A 21,626-nucleotide genomic window follows, 5' to 3' on the forward strand; every position below is an offset into this window, starting at 1 on the left:
GGGGCTCGATCCCAGGACCCTGGGATTAGGACCTGAGCCGAAGGCAGACGCTTAATGACTGAGCTACCCAGGTGCCCCGATATTTTTTATTGACTGTGCCTATCTTTGGAAGATTTTTGGAAGGAGTCAAATTGGGGCTATGAGTTTATATATATATGTGTGTGTATATATATATATGTATGTATATATGTATGCATATTACATATATATGTATGTGTATTACATATATATGTATGTATGTATGTCTTTATATATGTAAACATATGTTATCCAGGTGTGTATGTATATACATCCAGGAAGCTAAGAAATTGAAATTGAAATCAGTTTAGAAAGTATCAACTGATAAAATGTTATTCTCCACCCTTTTGTAGAGGAGGACAAATAGCTTTAACCATCAATGGTCTATTCTTTCATTTCTGAGAATCCCTAATAAGCAAGCCACTTATTGTGTTCCTCTGACACTGTTAAATAACTCTCTATAGTTTTGTTCATTGTCCAGATTCTTACAGTTCTGGAACCTGGGATAGTGTGGAAGACTATGGCGAGATTTTCTTAGAATAATTTTAAAGAACTCAAACATATAAATAGAATGTTATACATTTAAAAATAGTGGTAAAGGAACTGATTCTGGCTTTGCAGTACTGTCTTTCTGTAGGTATGTGAGGATGACAAAAAGTGAAACAATAGGAGTGCCTGGCTGTTTCAGTCAGTAGAGCATGTGAGTCTTGTAAGGGTTGTAAGTTTGAGTCCCATGTTGGTGTTGTAAGTTTGAGTCCTATGCTGGATATAGAGATTATTTTAAAAAATAAAGTCTTAAGAAAACAAGCAAGTATTATGGATGGACTGTTTGTAGCCCCCTCCCCCACATGCACCCAAATTAATATGTTGAAACTCTACTCCTCGGTGTGATGGTAGTAGGAGATGGGGCCTTTGGGAAGTGATTAGGATTAGACCAGATCAAAGAGTGGAGCCCTCATGAATGGGTTTAGTGGCCTTATAAGAATCATGAGAGAGCTTGCTTCTTCTCTCAGCTCTTCACCATGTGAAGATACAAGTAGAAACCAATAGTCTGCACCCTAGAAGAGGGTTCTCACTGGAACCTGACTATGCTGGATCTCTCATCTCAGACTTCCAACCTCCCAAACTGTGAGAAATCAATTTCTATTGTTTAGAAACCACCAAGTTTGTAGTATTTTGTTATAGCATCCCTAATTGACTAAGACAAAATGGATTCTAGGTATTTTCCTATGATATTGCACATGACATATGGAAAGCTAACTAACATTAGCTAAAAAGAAAAAAATATGAAGTCTTAAGAACTTTAAAATTCAAATGATTCAAATCATTCAAATGACTTTCTGCAATATGATTTATATTATATTCACTCTGAACGATATCTAAGCCTGGATTTTGACAACAAACCCAAGCCAACGTCTATTCCTTATTACACTAGAATAAGGGTAGGGGAAGTTCCTCTTGGATGCTGAGGGCTTTAGTTCCTTGAGTGCCTTGGCATTCCCTATAGATATCATTGGATTTTCTTGTTTTTACCCTTTCTTTTCAGAGAGACCTGTGCTTTATATCAAGATTCTGCAACCAGGGAAAATTTTCCTACCTATATATTACAAAAGCATTAAAGTATATAAGTACCAGAGATTAGGCAGAATGAAAGCAGATCAACAATTCTCATGTTCTTCATATTACGTGTGTTCTATGATCTATTTCTATGGTGAATCACTACATTTTTCTGGGAAGCACATAGTGGGTTAGGGGCATGCTTGGTGTTCATTCCTTTAGCAAATTTACTGGATTTGCTACATTACAACCCGTGTTCTAAGTGCTACCTCGTAGCAGGGGATAAGCAAGAATTGTCATGCAGCCTTCATTCTGGTAGAACAAAACATAAAATAAACAAATAAGCAATTGATATTTAGCATGTTAGATAAGTGTTATGGGGAAAAACAAAGCAGTTGCTAGCTATGACAAGATTCAAAGTGTGGGAATTATAGCTGAGGTGGAGTGGAGAAAGAGATCCTCTATTAGGGAGGAAATCAGAAGCTAGGCTATTAGATGTTTCATCCAAATGTTGTTGGTATACAAATGGATGGGAAAGTTATTAATAATAGAAAGAGTCTGGGTAGAGGACAAGACTGTCAACCAGAAAGTAAATCCTTAATAAATAAAAATGCCCATAAAGTTAAAAGATGAATGCTGGGCTAGAAGAAGAAAAAGATGACACAGCTAGACACACATATCTTCAAAAGAGGAGTTTTGATTTGTTTGCATTTTGGGAGAATTGTTTAAGGTTTTACCAAACCTGGACGTGGTGAAATGGAGTGAGAATAAAAACAAGAGTCCCATCCGCACTCCTGACGCTGACATCTTTGAGGTTAGAATAAACAACCCCCACTTAAGCAGGCTGCAAGGAAAATAATTCCCCTAGGCGCCTATCAGGTTTGAGTGTAATGTGATGAAGCAGGTTTTTCTTTTCTTTTTTTAAAATTTATTTTATTTTATTTAAATTCAATTAGTTAACATATAGTATATTATTAGTCTCAGAGGTAGAGTTCAGTGATTCATCAGTTGCATATAATACCCAGCGCTCATTACATCACATGCCCTCCTCCTTAATGCCCATCATCCAATTACCCCATCCCCCACCTCTCATCCCCTCCAACAACCCTTTGTTTCTTATAGTTAAGAGTTTCTTATGGTTTTTCTCCCTCTCTGATTTCATCTTATTTTGTTTTTCCCTCCCATCCCCTATGATTCTCTGTTTTGTTTCTTAAGTTCCACATATGAGTGAGATCATATAATTGTCTTTCTCGGACTGACTTGTTTCACTTAGCATAATACCCTCTACTTCCATCCACGTCATTGCAAATGGCAAGATTTCATTTTTTGATGGCTGTGTAATATTCCTGTGTGTGTGTGTGTGTGTGTGTGTGTGTGTGTGTATACACATACACCACATCTTCTTTACCCATTCATCTGTTGATGGACATCTGGGCTCTTTCCATAGTTTTGCCATTGTGGACATTGCTGCTCTAAATGTTGGGGTGCAGGTGCCCCTTCAGATCACTACATTTATAACTTTGGAGTAAATACCTAGTAGTGCAATTGCTGGGTCGTAGGGTGGCTCTATTTTTAACTTTTTGAGGAACCTCCATACTGTTTTCCAGAGTGGCTGCACCAGCTTGCATTCCCACCAGCAGTGTAAAAGGGCTCCCCTTTCTCCATATCCTCACCAAAATCAGTTTTTTCTTGATGAGGTAGGACATGCAGGTCTAGAGTTTCCACCTTCTGAATATGTACTCAAGAAACACAGCTTAGAAAACATGATTATAAGGTTCTTCTTCTTTTTTTTTTAATTTTATTATGTTATGTTAGTCACCATACAATACATCATTGGTTTTTGATGTGGTGATCCATGATCCATTGCTTTCGTATAACACCCAGTGCTCCATGCCGTACGTGCCCTCCTTAATACCCATCACCAGGCTAACCAATCCCCCCTCCCCCCTGCCCTCTAAAACCCTGTTTGATTATAAGGTTCCTAAGGCAGAAGTGTGGAAAACAAAGAGCTTCCCTCTACTGAGCAATTCAAAAGAATCTCATCAACTCAGTATTAGGAGCATAATGATCGCCAAAATTTGTCAGATTAACTTAGTAATATTATCTAACAATGGTGGCAATGATGTAGGAAAAATGTTAGTGTTAAAAGCCGATGGCCAAGAAAGAATTCTTGAGACGTCTTTGGTACAAAAAGGTGGTTTTATGAAAGCACGGGGACAGGACCCATGTGTAGGAAGAGCTGCACTGGGGTCATGAGGAGTGGCCCATGATATACTTTCAAGTTGGGAGGGGATTAGGGAGAGCATAAATCTCTAAGGAATTTTGGAAACAAGGTTTCTAGGACCTTGAGGGGGCTACCTGTTGTTGGGGAAAAGTCATTTATTACTGTCTAATAAAACTTGAGTCATGAGACCCTTCAGATATATACTGGAGGGTCATATGCTTGGGGGACGATTGCCAACATAAGATAAAGGAAGTTTCCAAAGGAATATTTATATGTTAAAGTTACAGGATCCTGGGAGTCAGGCTAGGGTTTTCTTTTGCCCATAGCAAAGTATTAATATTGAGGCAGCTGAGTTCCTAGAGGAATGTCACTCTGCCTGTTTCAAGGACTTGTCAGTTGGCTGCAAGTAGTAAGGAAATTTAATAATTTTCTTCAGCCTTTTTTCCCACATTAGCAACATATTTACTCCAGAAAAACAAAAAATGATTGCCCAGCTCAGAAGATCAATCCAACATCATTGGTTTCCCTTCTATTTGTCTCTTGTTTCTATTTTTGGTTTGCACAGCATCTTGTGTTCATTACACATTATACAAAGCAGTTTATGTCAAGTATATTATTTAAGCTTTAAAACATTTAATATTAAATTTGTTAAATGTTTCTTATGTTTTAATGACTGCAAGATGCTTAGATTTTCCTGGGTGAAAAGGGATGCATAAGTTGGATTGCCCCAAAATAAAGTTCTATGCACTAGAACATTCACTTGTAACTGCCATCACAAACTGTGGGAAAGAGAAGACGATAATCTATACATTTTTTCTATTATGTTCAGTTAGCCACTGTATAGTTCATTAAAAAGAAATCAAGTGGATGTTTGACACTATGAAGTAATTGTTAATTTTTAGTTATGATAATCGTATTGGGTTGTATTGAAGGGGTTGTATTTTTAAAGAACTTATTCAGAGTCTTATGTTAATATAATTTTGGATAAAATATTATGATGTCTGGACTACTTTTAAGCTAATCCAAGGTGAGGGGGCAAGTATAGATAGAACAAGATTGGCTACGTGTTGATAATAGTTGAGGCAGTGTGATTGAGGTGGAGTGATGAGTACAAAGGCGTTTGTTATACTTTCTTTGTATTTTCATATATGTTTGAAATCTTTCATAACAAGTGTGTAATTTAAACAAACAAAATACATGTAACAAGGCCTTTTCTGTGAGTCATGGATGAAACATGCAGTCCCTGACATGGTTTGCATAGAACCAGTGTTAGTTTCGTTTCTCTTTACCCTTCTGTCTCATGCCTTGGAATATACAATTAGAGCTTCTTACAAATATACACGATTTCTTTTCCCTTTTCCTCATTTTTGTTATTTTTTCTTGGTGTGTTGTAAAAATTTTTTTTTCTTTTTTTTTATTACTATATTCAGTTAGCCAGCATATAGTACATCATTAGTTTTTGATGTAATGTTCAACGATTCATTAGTTCACCATTTTCAAACAAGATAGGGTTATAAAATGAGCGTTCTGTGGTGTAGCCAAGTTTCCAAACTCCCTTTGGGAAAGAAGGTCCAACAGCTCTTCTTTTCACCCCCAAACTTGATTGTTGCACCCAGTTTTTCCAAATATGCATGATTTTTCCTCTGCCCTTTGTATCTCAAGTCACCAGAGTGGGAAAGAAATCCAGAGTGAGGTTGTAATAGCTCCAACCCATTCACACCCATCCCCGACCCCCATACCCCTAAGCAATGTTCAGATCTGAATGCTGCAGGCTGACAATTGTCCCTGACAAGCTCTACTGGGACAGCTAGGTAAGGGGAGAGAGAAAGCAACTGGAGGTGAAGATCTGAGTTTGCTGCCTTCCTCTCTTCCTCTCCCCTCCTCTCTCTCTTATTCCCACCCCTCCAAAACCCTTAGCTGCATACCCCCTCTTCCTATCCTCTCCATCTTTTCATGCTCTTGCATCAGCTCCCCCTCCTCACGGATCCCCTCCTCTCGCCCCCTCCCTTCTCCAGCAGCTGTGGAGGAGACCCGAGCGGAGCAGCTGCCGGTCAGGCCTAAGCGGTGGCGGCTGCGGGTCTCTGTCTCCATCACCCCGCCCACGCCCGGTCTGGATGGCCAAGTCGCGCACCGGCCTGGGGATGAGGGCGGGGGAGACGGTGGCGTGGCCGGGAGATGGGAGGGAGGAGTGGGAAAGACATAAACACAGCATCAAGGCGGCAGGCGCGGCTCCACTGCGCATCTGGCCAGGAGGGGTCTCTGGGCCAGTGGCTGGGCAGCCACCCCAGGGACCCGGTTTCTAGCTGGGAATCCAGTGGGGCCCATTCACCGCCGAGCCGTCGTGACCTGTAGCATCAGCTGGTGAGGAGAGACGCCAGCCTAGCAACACCTCCTAAGCAACCAGAACTGGGAAAGCCAGAGAGATCAGGGAAGAAAAAGAAGCCCAGGAGGAGAAAAGGGCTCCAGGGAGTTCTGCTTCTCAGGGTTCCCTCAGGTGCTGTTGGAGACCCGTCACATGGTAGCAAGTAAGTGCCTTTTCTTGCTGTGTGCCCAGCCCCAGGGTGGTGAGAGCCGCCATCTGCTGCCACCCTTTCCCACCCACCCCCAGCCGGCCCCACCCCATACACACCCTTAGAGTCTTGAGCAGTAGATTTAAGATTCTGGACCTGAATTAAGAGAGCTACTTCAAAGGCAGCATTGGTGTGCGGATGTTTACTTTGCACTGTGTCCCCAGTCAGTTTTCTCATCCCACCAGGTAAGCTTCTGAAGCCAAGATGCTTTACACTAACAGAGCAGAAATTAAGAGTTTCTAATTTCTAGAAACCCTATATGGCAATGACTTCTAGGTTACATGACACAATGATAGAATAGAGGGAATAAAAGCTTACTCAGGATGGAGTATAATTTGAAGGAATCTTGTCTCTTATTTTAAATAACTTAGTGATTTTAAAATTGGTGCTTTTCATATGTGAATCAACAGTATAAAATTAGAGGCATAGATTAAAAAATTAAAAAAAACAAAAACAAAAAACAGAGCCATAGATGTGATGGGAAATGGTGTGCCCAGTTTAAATGGCTGGGCATTTTGGTATTGTTTGGATCAACAGGTTTGTTTCTGATTTTGTCTTGGTTAGCCTGTAAACTGAATACCTTCTGGAAGTTTTCTTCTAGAAGTGATAATGTATTCATTGTGACTCTTGTTATATGTTGCCTCCAATACTTAGGATATTGGTCAAAGCAGGACAAATGATAAAAATATGTGGAATGACACACTGATATGCTCCTTTTATTAATGGAAATGATGGAGTCAAATTTGGATATTGGCCAGAAAATTCTCTTGAAATGAGAAGTTTGGGTGGTATTTTTGTGGATACTTTTCTTCCTGGCTATTGTTCAAGAGAGTAGTTTTTGGCAAAATAGAAAGAATCTGGGCCATGTAGTAAACAGAGTCTTGTGCACCATACCTGCTATTTTCCAGCTCTAATTAAAGTTTCTAAAATCCAGCCACTAGTTTTACAAATCAAGAAGATAAGACCCATAGGTAATCTGTTGAGGTTGGTTGGCTAATCAATACTAAGCTGAAGTCCAATAAAGACTTTGAAATTTAGAATTATAAAAATTGATTTTCATTTTTCAAAAATGAAATGAGTTATTTAACTTTTGATTAAGTTTTATTCTTCTTATTTGTAAATGACACATCAAAAGCTTACATATCCTGATAAGGACTGAACAACACAGATTACATGAAGGGCTTTGTAAATGTAGTATCGTGTGTAACTGTTGCTTGTATAAGGAATTGTTTTGTGTTTTTATCCACTTCATTATTCTAGCTCTCATTTTATGTTTATATAAAAATGAAAGGGGCTTTGACAGCCTCACTACAGTGCACTAAAGGAAAAGAAATTCAAATCCAGGTTCTGATCTCTTGGCACCTCTACAGTTTAAAGTATATTCTAACCTGTGAGACTCCATCTTCACAAAATTGTGTGCCATGGTTAATAATTCATATTTAAATACTTTTGAATATTCTCAAAATAAGCTCTACCCTCTTCCTCTTTTTAGCTTTACATTTTATTTTAGGTATGTGGTCTTACTTCTTGGGACGTAAGTATATTGGATATTGCTAAATTTATTTGGCCCATTAATTAATGTAGGAGAAAAGAAAGTTTAGGTATACAATATTCTACTCTTAACTGCTGGGATTCACTGTAATCCTGGACTCAGGGAAGAGGTACTGTGAGCCCCTTCTTTCCAATCGATGTGTTTGAAAACAAGAGGAGAAAAACCTGAAATTGGATGTAGGCTCAAGAAAAGGGACGTATAGACCCCCAATGACATAGGCAGGCCCCACGACCTGCTGCAGTTTATCAGTCTCCACTAAGGAGCAGAAGGTAGAGCCAAACATCCTGGCATTCTGTCTCACAGCCTCCTGTGGAAGAGGCTCTGGTAGGGTAGTTGATATACACTCCGACTAATTTTGCCCAGGTAGGATGAATACAGCTTTAAAGCACCCTGGGAATGAAACAGCAATATTTTGCTCAATACCTTACTTAGGGAAGAAGTATCCTAATACATCTCAGTCCTAGATCTCGTTATGATAGGATCTGTACCACAATGCGGCTACTCAAAGATTGACTGACAACCCTATGGCTAGCATCATAGACCCTCTCTTAAAAGCTTATGGTGGGGGCATTAGTATAAAAGCGATGTTCTTGATTTCTGGGACTCTTGTCCCACTATTTTTACTAACCAGTATCAGTTTGGTCAGCTGTGAGACGATATCTGTAAGTCCCGCCCACACTGACTAGCTATTAACAATGTAGCCATCCACCATCATATGAACTTGTACAGATCTCATTTTTCCTTGAGTTGGCCCCTTTCTCTTCTATTAGTGTGGGTTGACCAAGGCCAGGTAAGTAAGTCATCACCTCTGCAATGCTGAAGGAGGAAACCTTTAAGGCTGAAGAGTAAGTTTTCACCTGAGGGCTTCTAGGGATGTTTTTCAGCTGGTCTGTATCTCTTAGCCCATCTGGGATCATAATTTCCATGGATTTGTTCATTCATTGCTATTTATAAATCAGGCTTATTCTAGTTGTACTCCATGCCAGTGGGAGAGCCCTCCTTTGCCTTGCAAAGAGTTATCCCTGTTATATACAGAGTATTCCTGACTGGATTGACTCAGCCTATTGCTAGCTGAAGGTAACCACTCTGTGGACAGCTGTGGACACCACAATCATTGTGGTGGCAGGCAGGTGCCACACTGACTATATCAACATCAAACAAAAGGTTGGCCAAAATGCTGAAGCTAGCACCCCTCACCAACACCCCCCCAACCCGGGCCAGAGAAATTATGACTTTAAAAGTCCGAGATTAGGACAGAGCATTTGGTTTTAAACTAGAACCGAAGGATGCTGATTTGGGAGCCACAGTACCTGGTTGAATATATGGTGCTGAGTGGAATATTTCTTCCCTTCTACTTCAAATGCCAGAGTGAGGCAACTGATCCACCAGTCTTTAATTCTCTGAGTTGTCCCAGAGGTTGCGGGGTCCAAGCACCTGATTATAGGCTCTAACTTTGGCTCTGGTCCATATCCAGTCTCACCCTAATGTTTCAAAGTTGCTCTTCAATTTGAGAAGGAGTTGAATATCTATGTGTTTGGTTCTTCATTTGAAAAGCTAGAGTAGTTTTGAGGTGGGAGTAGATCCTGGAAAAGCAGACCAACTCTTTCAGAATGATCAGAAGTAGAGGTAAGTAGCCAGTTGTAAGAGACCTCCAGGGTTCCAGTAAATGTGACAGTTTTGGAATTTTTTTTTTAATTTTGTGTTCCATAGATCTAATTGCATCTAAAACCATAGGCGAAAAGGCCTCAGGATTGCTGATGGGTATAGAAGTTACATATATAACAATCTCTCCCTTGTATTACTCTAGCAGGGGCAAGAATTCATTCCTCCTTCCTGAGCTCTTAAATGGACTCTGGCCAGTTTCTTCTGGTCAGGGGTCTGACTGACTAGGGTCACAAGAACAGTTAGTTCTGTAAAGATTCTGGCATTTCCCCAATATTCTTGTTTTGGTGGGCTGGACAGGCACAGCTTGGAAGTTGTTATTGTATCCATAGAAATAAGTGAAACATGCTAGTGAACCATAAGGCTGCCATAGAGAAGTTCAAGTGGGCTTAGTTAAAACTGAGGGAGCTTTTCTTCATGTTCCTGGAAGCCCTCCCTGCCTCCATGACTAGTCATAATGGCTCACCCTGGTAAGACTCCATTTTACACAGTGACTTACTGTCCTGCACCCACTCAGGGCTTTCAAATGTCCACTGAGCTTTCTTTGGGCTAATTCTGGTAAGTGAATTTGAGACCAGACACTAAGATTTTGTCACATGATACCTTTGTCCATATTTCTTCTCTTCAGTATAAATTGTACCACTCTGAATGTATATGACCTGCACTCCTCCACCCTGGCAAGAAAATACTTGTGAAGACCTCAGCTCCTGATTATTTTAATGAACCATTACTAGAATCCAAGATTACTAAGTTTTGGGGGGGAATTCAGTCCTCAAAAGAGATCTTTTTATTTGAGGGACAGTTGGGACCTGTCTGTTGGGATTTTTGGTGGTACTCATTTATTTACAAGGGTGTTTTCCTAGTTTTTGAATCCAGAGGAATTCCTGGATTATAATTCTTAGGGACTGTAATCAAAACAAAATGGCAATGCATACGTATGTTTCTGAAAGTTACTTATTTACAGTTTTCCTCTGCAGGATGATATATTCTAGGAATACTTGGCTGAAATTGTCAGAGGGAGTTGAGTCCAGAATTAAGTGGGTATATTGAAGCCAAAATAGACTGACCTGGGAACAGAGCAGGGCTACAGGAAGAATCCAGGTCCAAAGACAAAGGAGAAAGTCAGGCAAGATAGACTGTATGCTCAGGAGAGGTAAAAAGTAGGAACAAGATCATCAAAACTAAATAAGAAGTAAGCAGCTAAAGTGGAAAAATAATCAAAAGCAGAACACCAAGTCAGTTCAAGTCCAGAGGAGAGACAGCTACCAAATTCCAGGTGGATTGGTGCCACTCTGGTCAATCTGTTCTTTTTTCCCAAGCCTTCAGTGTGTAAACTCTCCATTTCTGGATTTTAGTAATACATATACATGGTAAATTAAGTTCAAGTAGTATAGAAATATTAACCAGAAGGTGACAAAATCCCCTGACACTTTTACAACCCCTCTCCATAAATGTAGCAACTTCCTTCCTTCCAGAGGGGGATCATTAAGCATTCACTAGCATATATAACACTATGTATGTAATTCTTATAAAATACTTCAGTCAAAGGTGAACAATGCAAGCCAATTTCAACATTAGGTTTTTCACTAATTTATTTTTGGAATCTTTCCATCTGAGCACAGACATATGTATCTCATTTTTCATTATTACTAAATAGCATTCCATGATAGCAACATTTTGAAATTTATGGTATCAATTTCTTAGGTTAGACTATTTGGTTGTTTCTAGTCTTTGAAACTAAAAGTATAGTGTGATTAACATCTTTGCAAACATACTTTCTTCAAACTTCAACAAGAATATTCATAGGACAAGTTAATTGCTGGGCCCATGAGTACATGCAACTTTATTTTAGAAACTATTGCCAAACAGAAAAAATAATGTGCTTATTTACACTCCTAGATGAACTGTGTAAGGATGATGCCTGTTGCTTCCATATCAAGATTGCATCCATTGAGAAGAGTTTCAATGTTGTCTTCTAGACCTTTACTATAAAAATGATTGACTGTTTTAATCTTATCCATATCTGTCAGAATTTCATGAGCTTCAGTCATCTTTCCTCATAGCTTTCTGCTTCCTAAAAGACAATCATATTATTTTTGTACCCTCCATAAGAAAAAAATCAGTGCCTCTCATATCATTTAAGCTGTAAACCCTGGAGAAAAAAAGGGGAGAGAGAGCTCTAAGGGAAAAGGCTCTATACCAGAGAATTTAGCTGTGAGTCATCCCAGAATGTGGGAAAGATGAAATATAAACCATAATATATATGGGAAGTGCATTTAAGTGGTCTGAGTGAACAAAAATGTCAATCTAAATTGGTCACTTCACTGAAGCTGGTATGTTTCCTACACTCTCAACACTATAGATTCAGTTTAATGATCACATTAACTCTGTCTCCTTCACTTATGCATGTAGTACCTTCCAGTCTCTAGTTAATTTGTTGGATGTGAGGGCGATCTGGCTGCGACATCTGTCACCCCATTGATCGCCAGGGTTGATTCGGCTGATCTGGCTGGCTAGGCGGGTGTCCCCTTCCTCCCTCACCGCTCCATGTGCGTCCCTCCCGAAGCTGCGCGCTCAGTGGAAGAGGACGACCTTCCCCGATAGAGGAGGACTGTTCTTCGGTCAAGGGTATACGAGTAGCTGCGCTCCCCTGCTAGAACCTCCAAACAAGCTCTCAAGGTCTAGTTAATTTGTTTATCAGCCTTGTCATTACTTTTTTTTAAAAGTTATCTGAATGTCATTGGTGCAATAGGCTTGATGCATTGTCCATGTCTGATAGAGAAAATACTTTGGAAACTAAGTGAGAAGTCTTTTTACTCTTATCTCCTATTCTATGTCAGAGTGAAATTGGCATTTGGGATATTATCCTTATTCTGTGGATCCACTGTCTTATTTTTATTTTTGCTTCATTTTTCTTAATTTATATTATCTTGCTATCTGATCTACACTCTTGTAAGCTACTATAAATCTTTTTAGAAAATACATTAGGAGAACAAATATATATTATCTGGTATACAGTAGAACATCTCATAATTCTCTTTGGCAAAGCTACTCTAGCTCATCCTAGGATCAACTCCAGCTTCCCAGAAAGCATAAAGGTTGATCATTTAGATGCAGTGTTTCCCATTCCCTAAGGTGGGAGAAAAGTAAGGGAGCTATGCCTGTCCTGGGCAATCATTTCCTACATGTGTGGAATCTGTCTCCCCAGCCTGACTGCATTATTGGCAGGCTCTACTTTGGGAATCAAACTAAGGGATGGGGAAGCAAGAGGGAATGACATAGGAGAGAGGAAAAACATTGACTTCTGGAATCCCCTTTCTTCCCTGTCCTTCATTATCTCTGAGAAGATGCAGCTGCAGTTGCCGATACAGAATTCTATCCACGTAGCCTCTTCCCTGGGAACTCAGCTAAAGAGGCTGAACGTTGGCTCACTGCTTGGATGGCTGCGTCATTCATCATCCCGCTAAAGATGATTTTGAAAAGGAAAAAGAATGTTATTAATAATTAGTTCTCAACAATAGGCATAAATCCAAACTGTCCTCCAAAACTGTGACTTTTGGCCATGCTACTTAAATATGAAATTAGATGTATTGGAAACAAGAGGAAGAGTAGAAGAAAAAGATAGATTCATTATCTTGGATGGAACTGGAAGCAACAGGATAAGGTGGATGTCCCAGTTGCATTTCTTTGATTTCAAACATTAGAGCTGTTTTGCCCCAGGACCTCTGTGGCAAAACGGCAACATCTGGTAAGATCATTGCCAAATAAACACCCAGAGAATGACTGTTTTAGAGCTGAGGGAAAAAAAACTACCCAAAGAGGTGAAAAACATATGGATCTTCTGGAGAAGTTATGTTCTAAAGCAGGTATTTGCCTTAGCAATTCTGGTATAGCTTCATCTCTCATAGTTAGGAGCTCAGACAAGAAAAAAACAATCCCCCAAAATGTAATGATGTCTCTGCTTGCTTTATAAAGGTGGGTGGATGAAGCCTGGATATCAGCCAAAAGACTCTTTCTGTCTGGCAAGCTGCATTAGATTCATCTCAAGGGGCCCAAGCTCAAGATATTCTGATATTGTCTGTCTGGGTTGGGCTACTGCTTCCTAGATTTTCAATATTAGCACCAGGAGATTTCTAATATGCAGTCAAGAGCTGGTATAATTCAAATCAGCTGCATTAAGAGGATTTTCTTTCCATACAACTCTCACCTCTCACCTTCTCTGTCCTCTCAGAGGCCCCAGGATTCACATCTAGTCAGCTGCCCACGGTCTGGTACATTGTTCAAGGTCCTGTGCCCATCTCAAGCTAACCAAGAGCCAAACTAGGTGCCAGAGGTCTGTGGTTGGCCTTCCATGACAACTGGTTTTGAACTCTTCCATCTGGTCACAGATTTTGGGCAGAGTTCGTGGATCTCTGAGCTTAGTTCTACTGCTCAAAAGGTGGGCAACAATGAAGGTTCAAGGAAATCTAACAGTTTCACTGCAGGTTAAGAGGATGCTCATGGAGGTCAGCTAGTTGTGAATGTCCCCAAAAGCTCCAGGGAGAGTGCCAGTTTGGATTTTTTTAAACAGAAACCAGGGTCAAGTCTTGGAGCCGGTTGCATCAAGTACTTGAGGATTGAAGGCAAGTTATAGAATCTGGTTGCATGAGAGAGCCCCTTTGCATTCTTCTGGGAAGTAACAAAGGGTACTTTTCTCTCAATTGTTGAGCCCTAACATGGCCTCTGGTCAGAAATTTTTGGTCAAGGATCTGACAGATTGGGTTCACTATGAATACAATTCTAGGAAGATCCTGGCTCCTTTACAACTTTCTCATTTTGTTGGAGTAACAAGGGATAATTCAGAAATTCTAGAGGTCAATTTCTCAAAGCAGTAGAAGTTTTGAGAACATCTGGAGAAATTTGGGACATTGAGGGCTTTGGAATGTTGGGTTAGACCCCTTTCACAGACTGATTGGTAGGGATCAAAACCTTTGTTGTCTTAGGAGATTCGAGTAGGAATATTTAAGGCAGAATCAACTTTACTTTTGTGTTCCTGGCAACCTCACTTTCTATTGTCTTTATCACTTTTATATATAGTGGCATTCCTTAGTGAGGCAGGAGACCCTCACTGAGATCCTATTCCCAGTCAGCTGCATCCATTCCTGGTGTTTCAACTGCCACTAAGTTTTCCTTCTGTTCATTGTTCTTCCTAAGTTTGCAATCAGATGCCAAAAGAGAGACTTTGTTATCTGACCCTGGTTATGAACTTCTAATTCTATTGTGTATATTGACTGTGTCATTCTGAAGCAGTCTGACTGCTCCTCTCTCAAGAAGAGAGACATTAATTTTTCTGAGATTATTGGAAATTTTGACATGTTGGAGATGATTTTAATTTCAGTCTTTGTTGCTCTTGAAGCTTAGTTTTCTTTTTTTTTTTTTTTAAGATTTTATTTATTTATTTGACAGAGAGAGCCACAGCCAGAGAGGGAACACAAGCAGGGGGAATGGGAGAGGGAGAAGCAGGCTTCCTGCTGAGCAGGGAGCCCGATGCGGGGCTCGATCCCAGGACCCTGGGATCATGACCTGAGCCGAAGGCAGACGCTTAACGACTGAGCCACCCAGGCGCCCCCAAAGCTTAGTTTTCAGATATGACCAAGATGACTTGGTTCTTATTTGTTTACAAGTCTGTCTCCCATTGTCCTTAAATTCAGTGACTATATTTTATTAATATTTCCAGCGCTGCTGTCTGGCACAGTGCTTGGCACCTAATGAGTATATATTCCACAAATGATTGCTAAATAAATTATGTCAAGAGCAAACACCATGGTTAAACTTACTGCCATAAATGACATATCAAAATGCAAAAACAATTTTTAAAGAAAAATTGAAGCTCAATTTTTAAATATATCTGAAATTAAAATGGTAAAATATAGAATTATAAATGAAAATAAGAACATAGTTCTTTCTGCAAGATTACATATTCCAATAATGTGCTCCAAGGGGTCTGAGAGGGGTTAGGACAGGGGAACTAAGGAGGGATAGAAGTGAGGAATCATGAAATCTGAAACCACCAAAAGCCCAGAACTGTGACCCAAAGTAGGTCAGTACTAGGTCAGACACACATATTGAGGAGCCTTAGCCGAAATTGACTAAACTCTGGGCAGAACACAATTACAGAGAATGTAAAGGTCAGAGCTATAAATCAAAAGTCATCTAAGTCAGGAAAGAGTAAACAATTCCAGGGGCAAGAAAAATAGTTGGGGGGCGCCTGGGTGGCTCAGTTGGTTAAGCGACTGCCTTCGGCTCAGGTCATGATCCCAGGGTCCTGGGATCGAGTCCCACATCGGGTTTCCTGCTCAGTAGGAAGCCTGCTTCTCCCTCTTCCACTCCCCCTGCTTGTGTTCCTGCTCTCGCTGTCTCTCTCTCTGTCAAATAAATAAATAAAATCTTTAAAAAAAAAATAAAAAAAAAAAAAGAAAAATAGTTGGAATAAAACAAAGTGATCACCAACTGGAGTGAAGAGATGCAAATACACAAAGAATCCAGAAATATAAATTAGCTATGCAATAAATGGAATGAAGCCTGAGCCAGTTTTGGAGACTGGAGCTTGTCTGCTTACAGGACTAGAAGGCTATTTATGTTATGTTAAGTCTGTCCGGCCAGCTGCCTTCCAATCTGTCCACTTTCATAGAAATAGTTATACCCTTGGGACATTAAGTCATTGGGTAATAGTTGTGACATGATTTAGATTATACTTATGATAAAAAGAAATAGCATCAGCTTCTCCTAAAGCTGAGTGGAACCTAGGAATCTTAAGAGATGTGTGTTCTGCCTTATTTATCCAAGAGTCAGTCTTCATCAATCTCAACCCTTCCAGCTATATCTTACGATAAGAAAATAATGACACTTAGCGATAGGGAGGAGGGAGAAGTTTTATGAAGAACCAGAACTGTAAAGTTTGGTTGGTTGTCATCTCTAGCTTATTATAATGATGTTTACACCTAATAAGCTGGAGGCAATCGTTGCAAGAGGAAGCAGATAGAAGCAAGTAACTTGTAAGCAGCAGGAATAAAATCTAGAAGTCTGATGATAAAAGAGATATAAATAAGTAAAGCAGAAGAAAATGTAAAAAGCAGAACTCTTTGAGTTTTAAAAATTATTTAAGGATGTCATAGTATTGCAATTATTATAATTGAATATTATTATTACTTTGATTTATCAATAAGAAATTAAGTAACGGGCACCTGAGTGGCACAGTTAAGCAACTCTTGGTTTTAGCTCAGGTCATGATCTCAGGGTCGTGAGATCGAGCCCTGCATTAGGCTCCACACTCAGCGTGGAGTCAATTTGAGACTCTCTCTGCCTTACCTGCTAAGATAATTAAATCTTTTAAAAAAAAGAAATTAAATAACATTCTGCCCATTCTTTTTATAAATTCCATGAAATAATATCATAATTTCAATTAAAAAGATGGCTAAAAAATAAAATTACCATGCTTTAAAGGATTAAAAATAGTAATAGCTAGTATTTATTGTGTAGTAACCAGCAGACACTGTTCTAGGTACTTTATACTTACTTATTAACTCTCTCAATGCTCACATTCCCCTGTGAGGTAAGCACTTCCTATTCACATTTATGGTTTAGGAAACTGAGGGGTGGAGAGGTTAAGGGTTAAGTACTTTGCTCAAGGTCATAGTTAGAAAATGCTAAAGCCCAGGTTTGAATCCAGATAATCTAGCTCCAGAACCAAACATTTTTTCCAAATTTTTATTCTAAAAATATTTTAAACATAAAGAAAAATTGACGGAACTGTGTAACGAACGCCCATACACTCAAAACCTAGAGTCTTCAATTGTCATTTTATAATATTTAGTTTATCATTTATCTATCTATGCATTCCTCAAACCTCCTGTCAGTTCTTCATATTTCCATATTGCTTTTCAAAATAGGTTGCAAATACCAGCAGACCTCACCATAAACACTTCATAATTCATACATTTAACTAGAATTCAGTATTTGTTTACAAGCCTTTTGTTTTCTTATCTTTACTTATTTATTTATTTGGAAGAGGGCAGGGGGAAACAAAGAGAGAAAATCGTAAGCAGGCTCCAGGCCCATCCCAGAGCCCGATGCAGGGCTCCCTCTCACAACCCTGAGATCACAACCTGAGTTGAAATCAAGAGTTGGATGCTTAACTGACTGAGCCATCCAGGCGCCCCTGTTTATGGGCTTTTTAAAGGTAAAACAAAGGAAAATGTACAAACTTTAAGGGTATCATTTGGTCAGTGTTCACAAACATGTACACCTGTGTGCTCTGACGTCCTAATAGGCTGTTGAACGTTATTATCACCCCAGAAAGTATATCATCCCTCCCACTCAATTCCTGTTCCACACCTAGAGATTAGTTTTGTCTGTTCTAGCACCTCATATAAAGTGGATCATGTAGTTTGTGATACTTGCTGGAAGGCTTCTTTCACTCAGTGTAATGTTTGGCACTTACTCATCTGTATGTCTATCATTACTTCATTTGTTTTTATTGCTGGGGTTGTGTTCTATTATATAATATGCCACAGTTTTTATTTTTCTGTCTATTCTCTTGAATATAATTATGCTTTATATTTTTTATAGTTTCCCACATGTTTACCAATTCTCTTGCTCTTCATTTCTTCTTGAAGATCTAAATTTCCATCTGAAACATCTAAGAATATCTTTGTCTTCATTATTGGAAGATACTTTTGCTTTATGTGGAATTCTAGATTGACTTTTTTTTCTTTCAACACTTTAAAAACATTATTACACAGTCTTCTAGTTTCTGTATTTTTCTGATGAGAAGCCAGTAATCATCTTATTATTGTTTCCCAATGTATGCCACTTTTCTTTAAGTGCTTTCAATATTTCGACTATGATATCTCTTATTTTTTATCCATTTGATTTAAAACACTTATTAGTAGTGATACATATACTTACTTGCTTTATAAACTTTTTTAAATCACAGATGTTAAATGATAGGTAGATGCTTTTCAATGGGCTATTCTTAATATCATTCTATAAAGAATTTCACATTTGCAAGTATACATAATCTATTATACTTTTTTAATTTCAACTATTTATATATCTATATAACCATATGACCATATTTGGTATATATATGTATATGTGTACTAATATATACACATATATTTATGTGTGTACATAAAATATATACACACACATATACATTTTGTCTTTATTAAGCTCCAGATCCAAATTTCTAGTTAATATCTGAATTCTTGATTTTGGATATTTCAGATACACCTCAAACCCCAAAAATACAAAACATTACCTCTCTTATCCCTAATCTAAACTGGTACTTCTTCCATATTCCATATACCTTATATGGTATGACAGTAAGTCATATGATCCAGATATATATATGTGTGTGTGTGTGTGTGTGTGTGTATAAATATATTTTAGTAGCTGCACCTGAGATCATGTTGACTGCTTTATTCTTAGCTATCAAAATACTACTCTGAGCAATCTTATTCATAGAAATTGGTTTGAGGTCTACCAATGAAGTAAATTCCTTTTTTTTAAATACATTCTCTAGAAAATACTGCTTTATTTATTTATTTTTAAAGATTTTATTTATTTATTTGTCAGAGAGAGAGAGAGCACAAGCAGGGGGAATGGCAGGCAGAGAGAGAAGCAGGCTCCCCACTGAGCAAGGAGCCTGATACAGGACTCCTTCCCAGGACCCTGGGATCATGACCTGAGCTGAAGGCAGATACTTAACTGACTAAGCCACCCAGCCATGCCCCAATGAAATAAATTTCTATTACTCAAATTGCTAGGATAAGGTATATACTTTTTTTTTTAAAGATTTTATTTATTTATTTGACAGAGAGAGACACAGCGAGAGAGGGAGCACAAGTGGGGGGAGTGGGAGAGGGAGAAGCAGGCTTTCCGCGGAGCTGGGAGCCCGATGTGGGGCTCGATCCCAGAATCTTGGGATCATGACCTGAGCCGAAGGCAGACGCTTAACGACTGAGCCACCCAGGCACCCCAGGTATATACATTTTAATTTAGATAACTAGCTCCAGATTTCCTTCTAGAAAAGTTGTACTATTAACACTACCAAAAAAAGTTTATTAGAGTGCTTATTTCCCCAAATCTTAGCCAGTAGTTTGCTTCAGTAAATTAGGACTTCCTTTTTTAAATTATTATAAATATGTTCACTTAAGTTTTCTTTTTATAACTTTCATTGTTTAGATTTTTAAAAAATATTTTATTTATTTATTTGACAGATAGAGACACAGCGAAAGAGGGAACACAAGCAGGGGGAGTGGGAGAGGGAGAAGCAGGCTTCCTGCCGAGCAGGGAGCCCGATGTGGGGCTTGATCCCAGGACCCCGGGACCATGACCTGAGCCAAAGGCAGACCCTTAAGACACCCAGGCACCCCTCATTGTTTAGATTTTTTTAAACTTATTTTTCATTTAAATCACTGAACCATCCAAGTTTTATTTGGCTATAAGAAATATATGGAACAAGGATAATGGACACTGCCCAATTCTGAACTTCCACGTATATACTCCCCAAATAATACAGGATAAAAGAAAAACAAAACTACACAAAACCCACACCATCAGCATAACCAGAAGGCAGAGAATGCCTGAACTTCAAAATGCCTATAATGAAAACCAAATTCATTTGCACACTCTTTCATGCTCCAAAAGCTTTATGGAAAGTAAGTTCTAAATTTAATTTAAAATGACTAACAGAAAGAGAATGCTCACCCTAATTGTGAAAATAATGGGGGGAAAAAACATTTTCCATGAAGTTCCCTGTATCAGTTATTTAATAACCTCTATTTTTCCATTCTTGTTTGAAGCAAACTATTTAGTTTTTATGTAGATTCTATATTATACTAATATTTCAAATTATGTTTAATGACTATAACAAAATTAGTCTGGGGAAAATAAATTCACGTGATAGATTAAAACTTAACCTCAGTAATACTAAATCTGGGTATCTACAAAAGAAAATAGGGGGAGGGGGCATAGGCAGAGTATACTAAGTCAGAGCCAAGATCACAGCCAACATCATAAGGCAGAACCAGGCCAGTGGGCATCGGAATACTTCTGCTCAGACAACCAAAAAGACAGCACTGGTCAATGATACTGCCTCTTTTGCTACTATCAACCCCAAAACTGCTGAAAGTTTCTGCTGAAATTTCTGCCTCTCTTGCAAAAAAGGGATTCTTCACTGCCTCTTTTATTTTGTGTCATTAAATCAAAATTAGAAATCTTGAGCTGATGCATTTGATTGGCTTGGCAAGATCCGTGAGACCCTGGAAAAGTCATTATCTACATTATCTGGTCCTTTCCACTTCTGTTGTAGGAGGTCTCCCACCATGATTCATACAATAACAAATTTTCTAAATCTATGTAGAAGATCACATGCTAGGCAGCACCTCCTCCCTTCCAAATTAATGTCCACTATGCTAGCTCACCTTCAATTTTCCAAAATTTTCCAAAATATTTGACTTTGACATTTACAAAAAAGAAAATTTCCAGACAATCTCACATGACATCAACTGGTCAGTTACTCAGTGAAACAAATTATCCCAGTAAGCCCATTGGTTTTTGGATATGTCTAAGGTAGCTATACAGAGGTATCGATTGTTTACACTTGTCTGAAAATTTATAGCTTTTTTGTGGTGTAGTTTAAAGATACCCAAATTTAGATTTAGACATACCTGAGTTAGCATCTCCCTTTACCACCTAACTAGCTATACAGTGATGGAGAAATCATGAAACTCATCAATCTCTGCTCCCTCACTGGTAGAATGGTGACCACAAGGATATGTGAGACTATGAGATCATAGAACTAAAAACATCTAGTTCAGTGCCTCTCAAATGGTAGTCACTCAGTAATTGTAACTATAAGTGAAATTGCCATTATTATTATGACAAATATTGACTTACTTCATATGTTTGAAATTTGTTTTAAGGAGAATATTTTTCAAAAGAATGCATCTCTTAAGACATGTATCATATGATCTCATTGATATGAGGAATTCTTAAT

At 38.8% G+C, this 21,626-nt stretch overlaps 1 protein-coding gene across 1 annotated transcript in view; it reads left to right on the forward strand.

The window, feature by feature from the left end:
- The first annotated feature begins 5,990 nt into the window (after positions 1–5,990).
- Positions 5,991–21,626, forward strand: part of SCN7A (sodium voltage-gated channel alpha subunit 7) — an 83,854-nt gene continuing 68,218 nt past the window's right edge. Inside the window, exon 1 of the mRNA XM_081814263.1 lies at positions 5,991–6,324. Within this exon, the coding sequence (XP_081670389.1) occupies positions 6,315–6,324 (10 nt within the window). The 5' untranslated portion in view covers positions 5,991–6,314. The remainder of the gene's footprint in view (positions 6,325–21,626) is intronic.

Source organism: Leptonychotes weddellii, chromosome 3, assembly GCF_054177405.1.
Source record: "Leptonychotes weddellii isolate Sample4059 chromosome 3, ASM5417740v2, whole genome shotgun sequence".
In the NCBI taxonomy this organism is placed as follows: domain Eukaryota; kingdom Metazoa; phylum Chordata; class Mammalia; order Carnivora; family Phocidae; genus Leptonychotes; species Leptonychotes weddellii.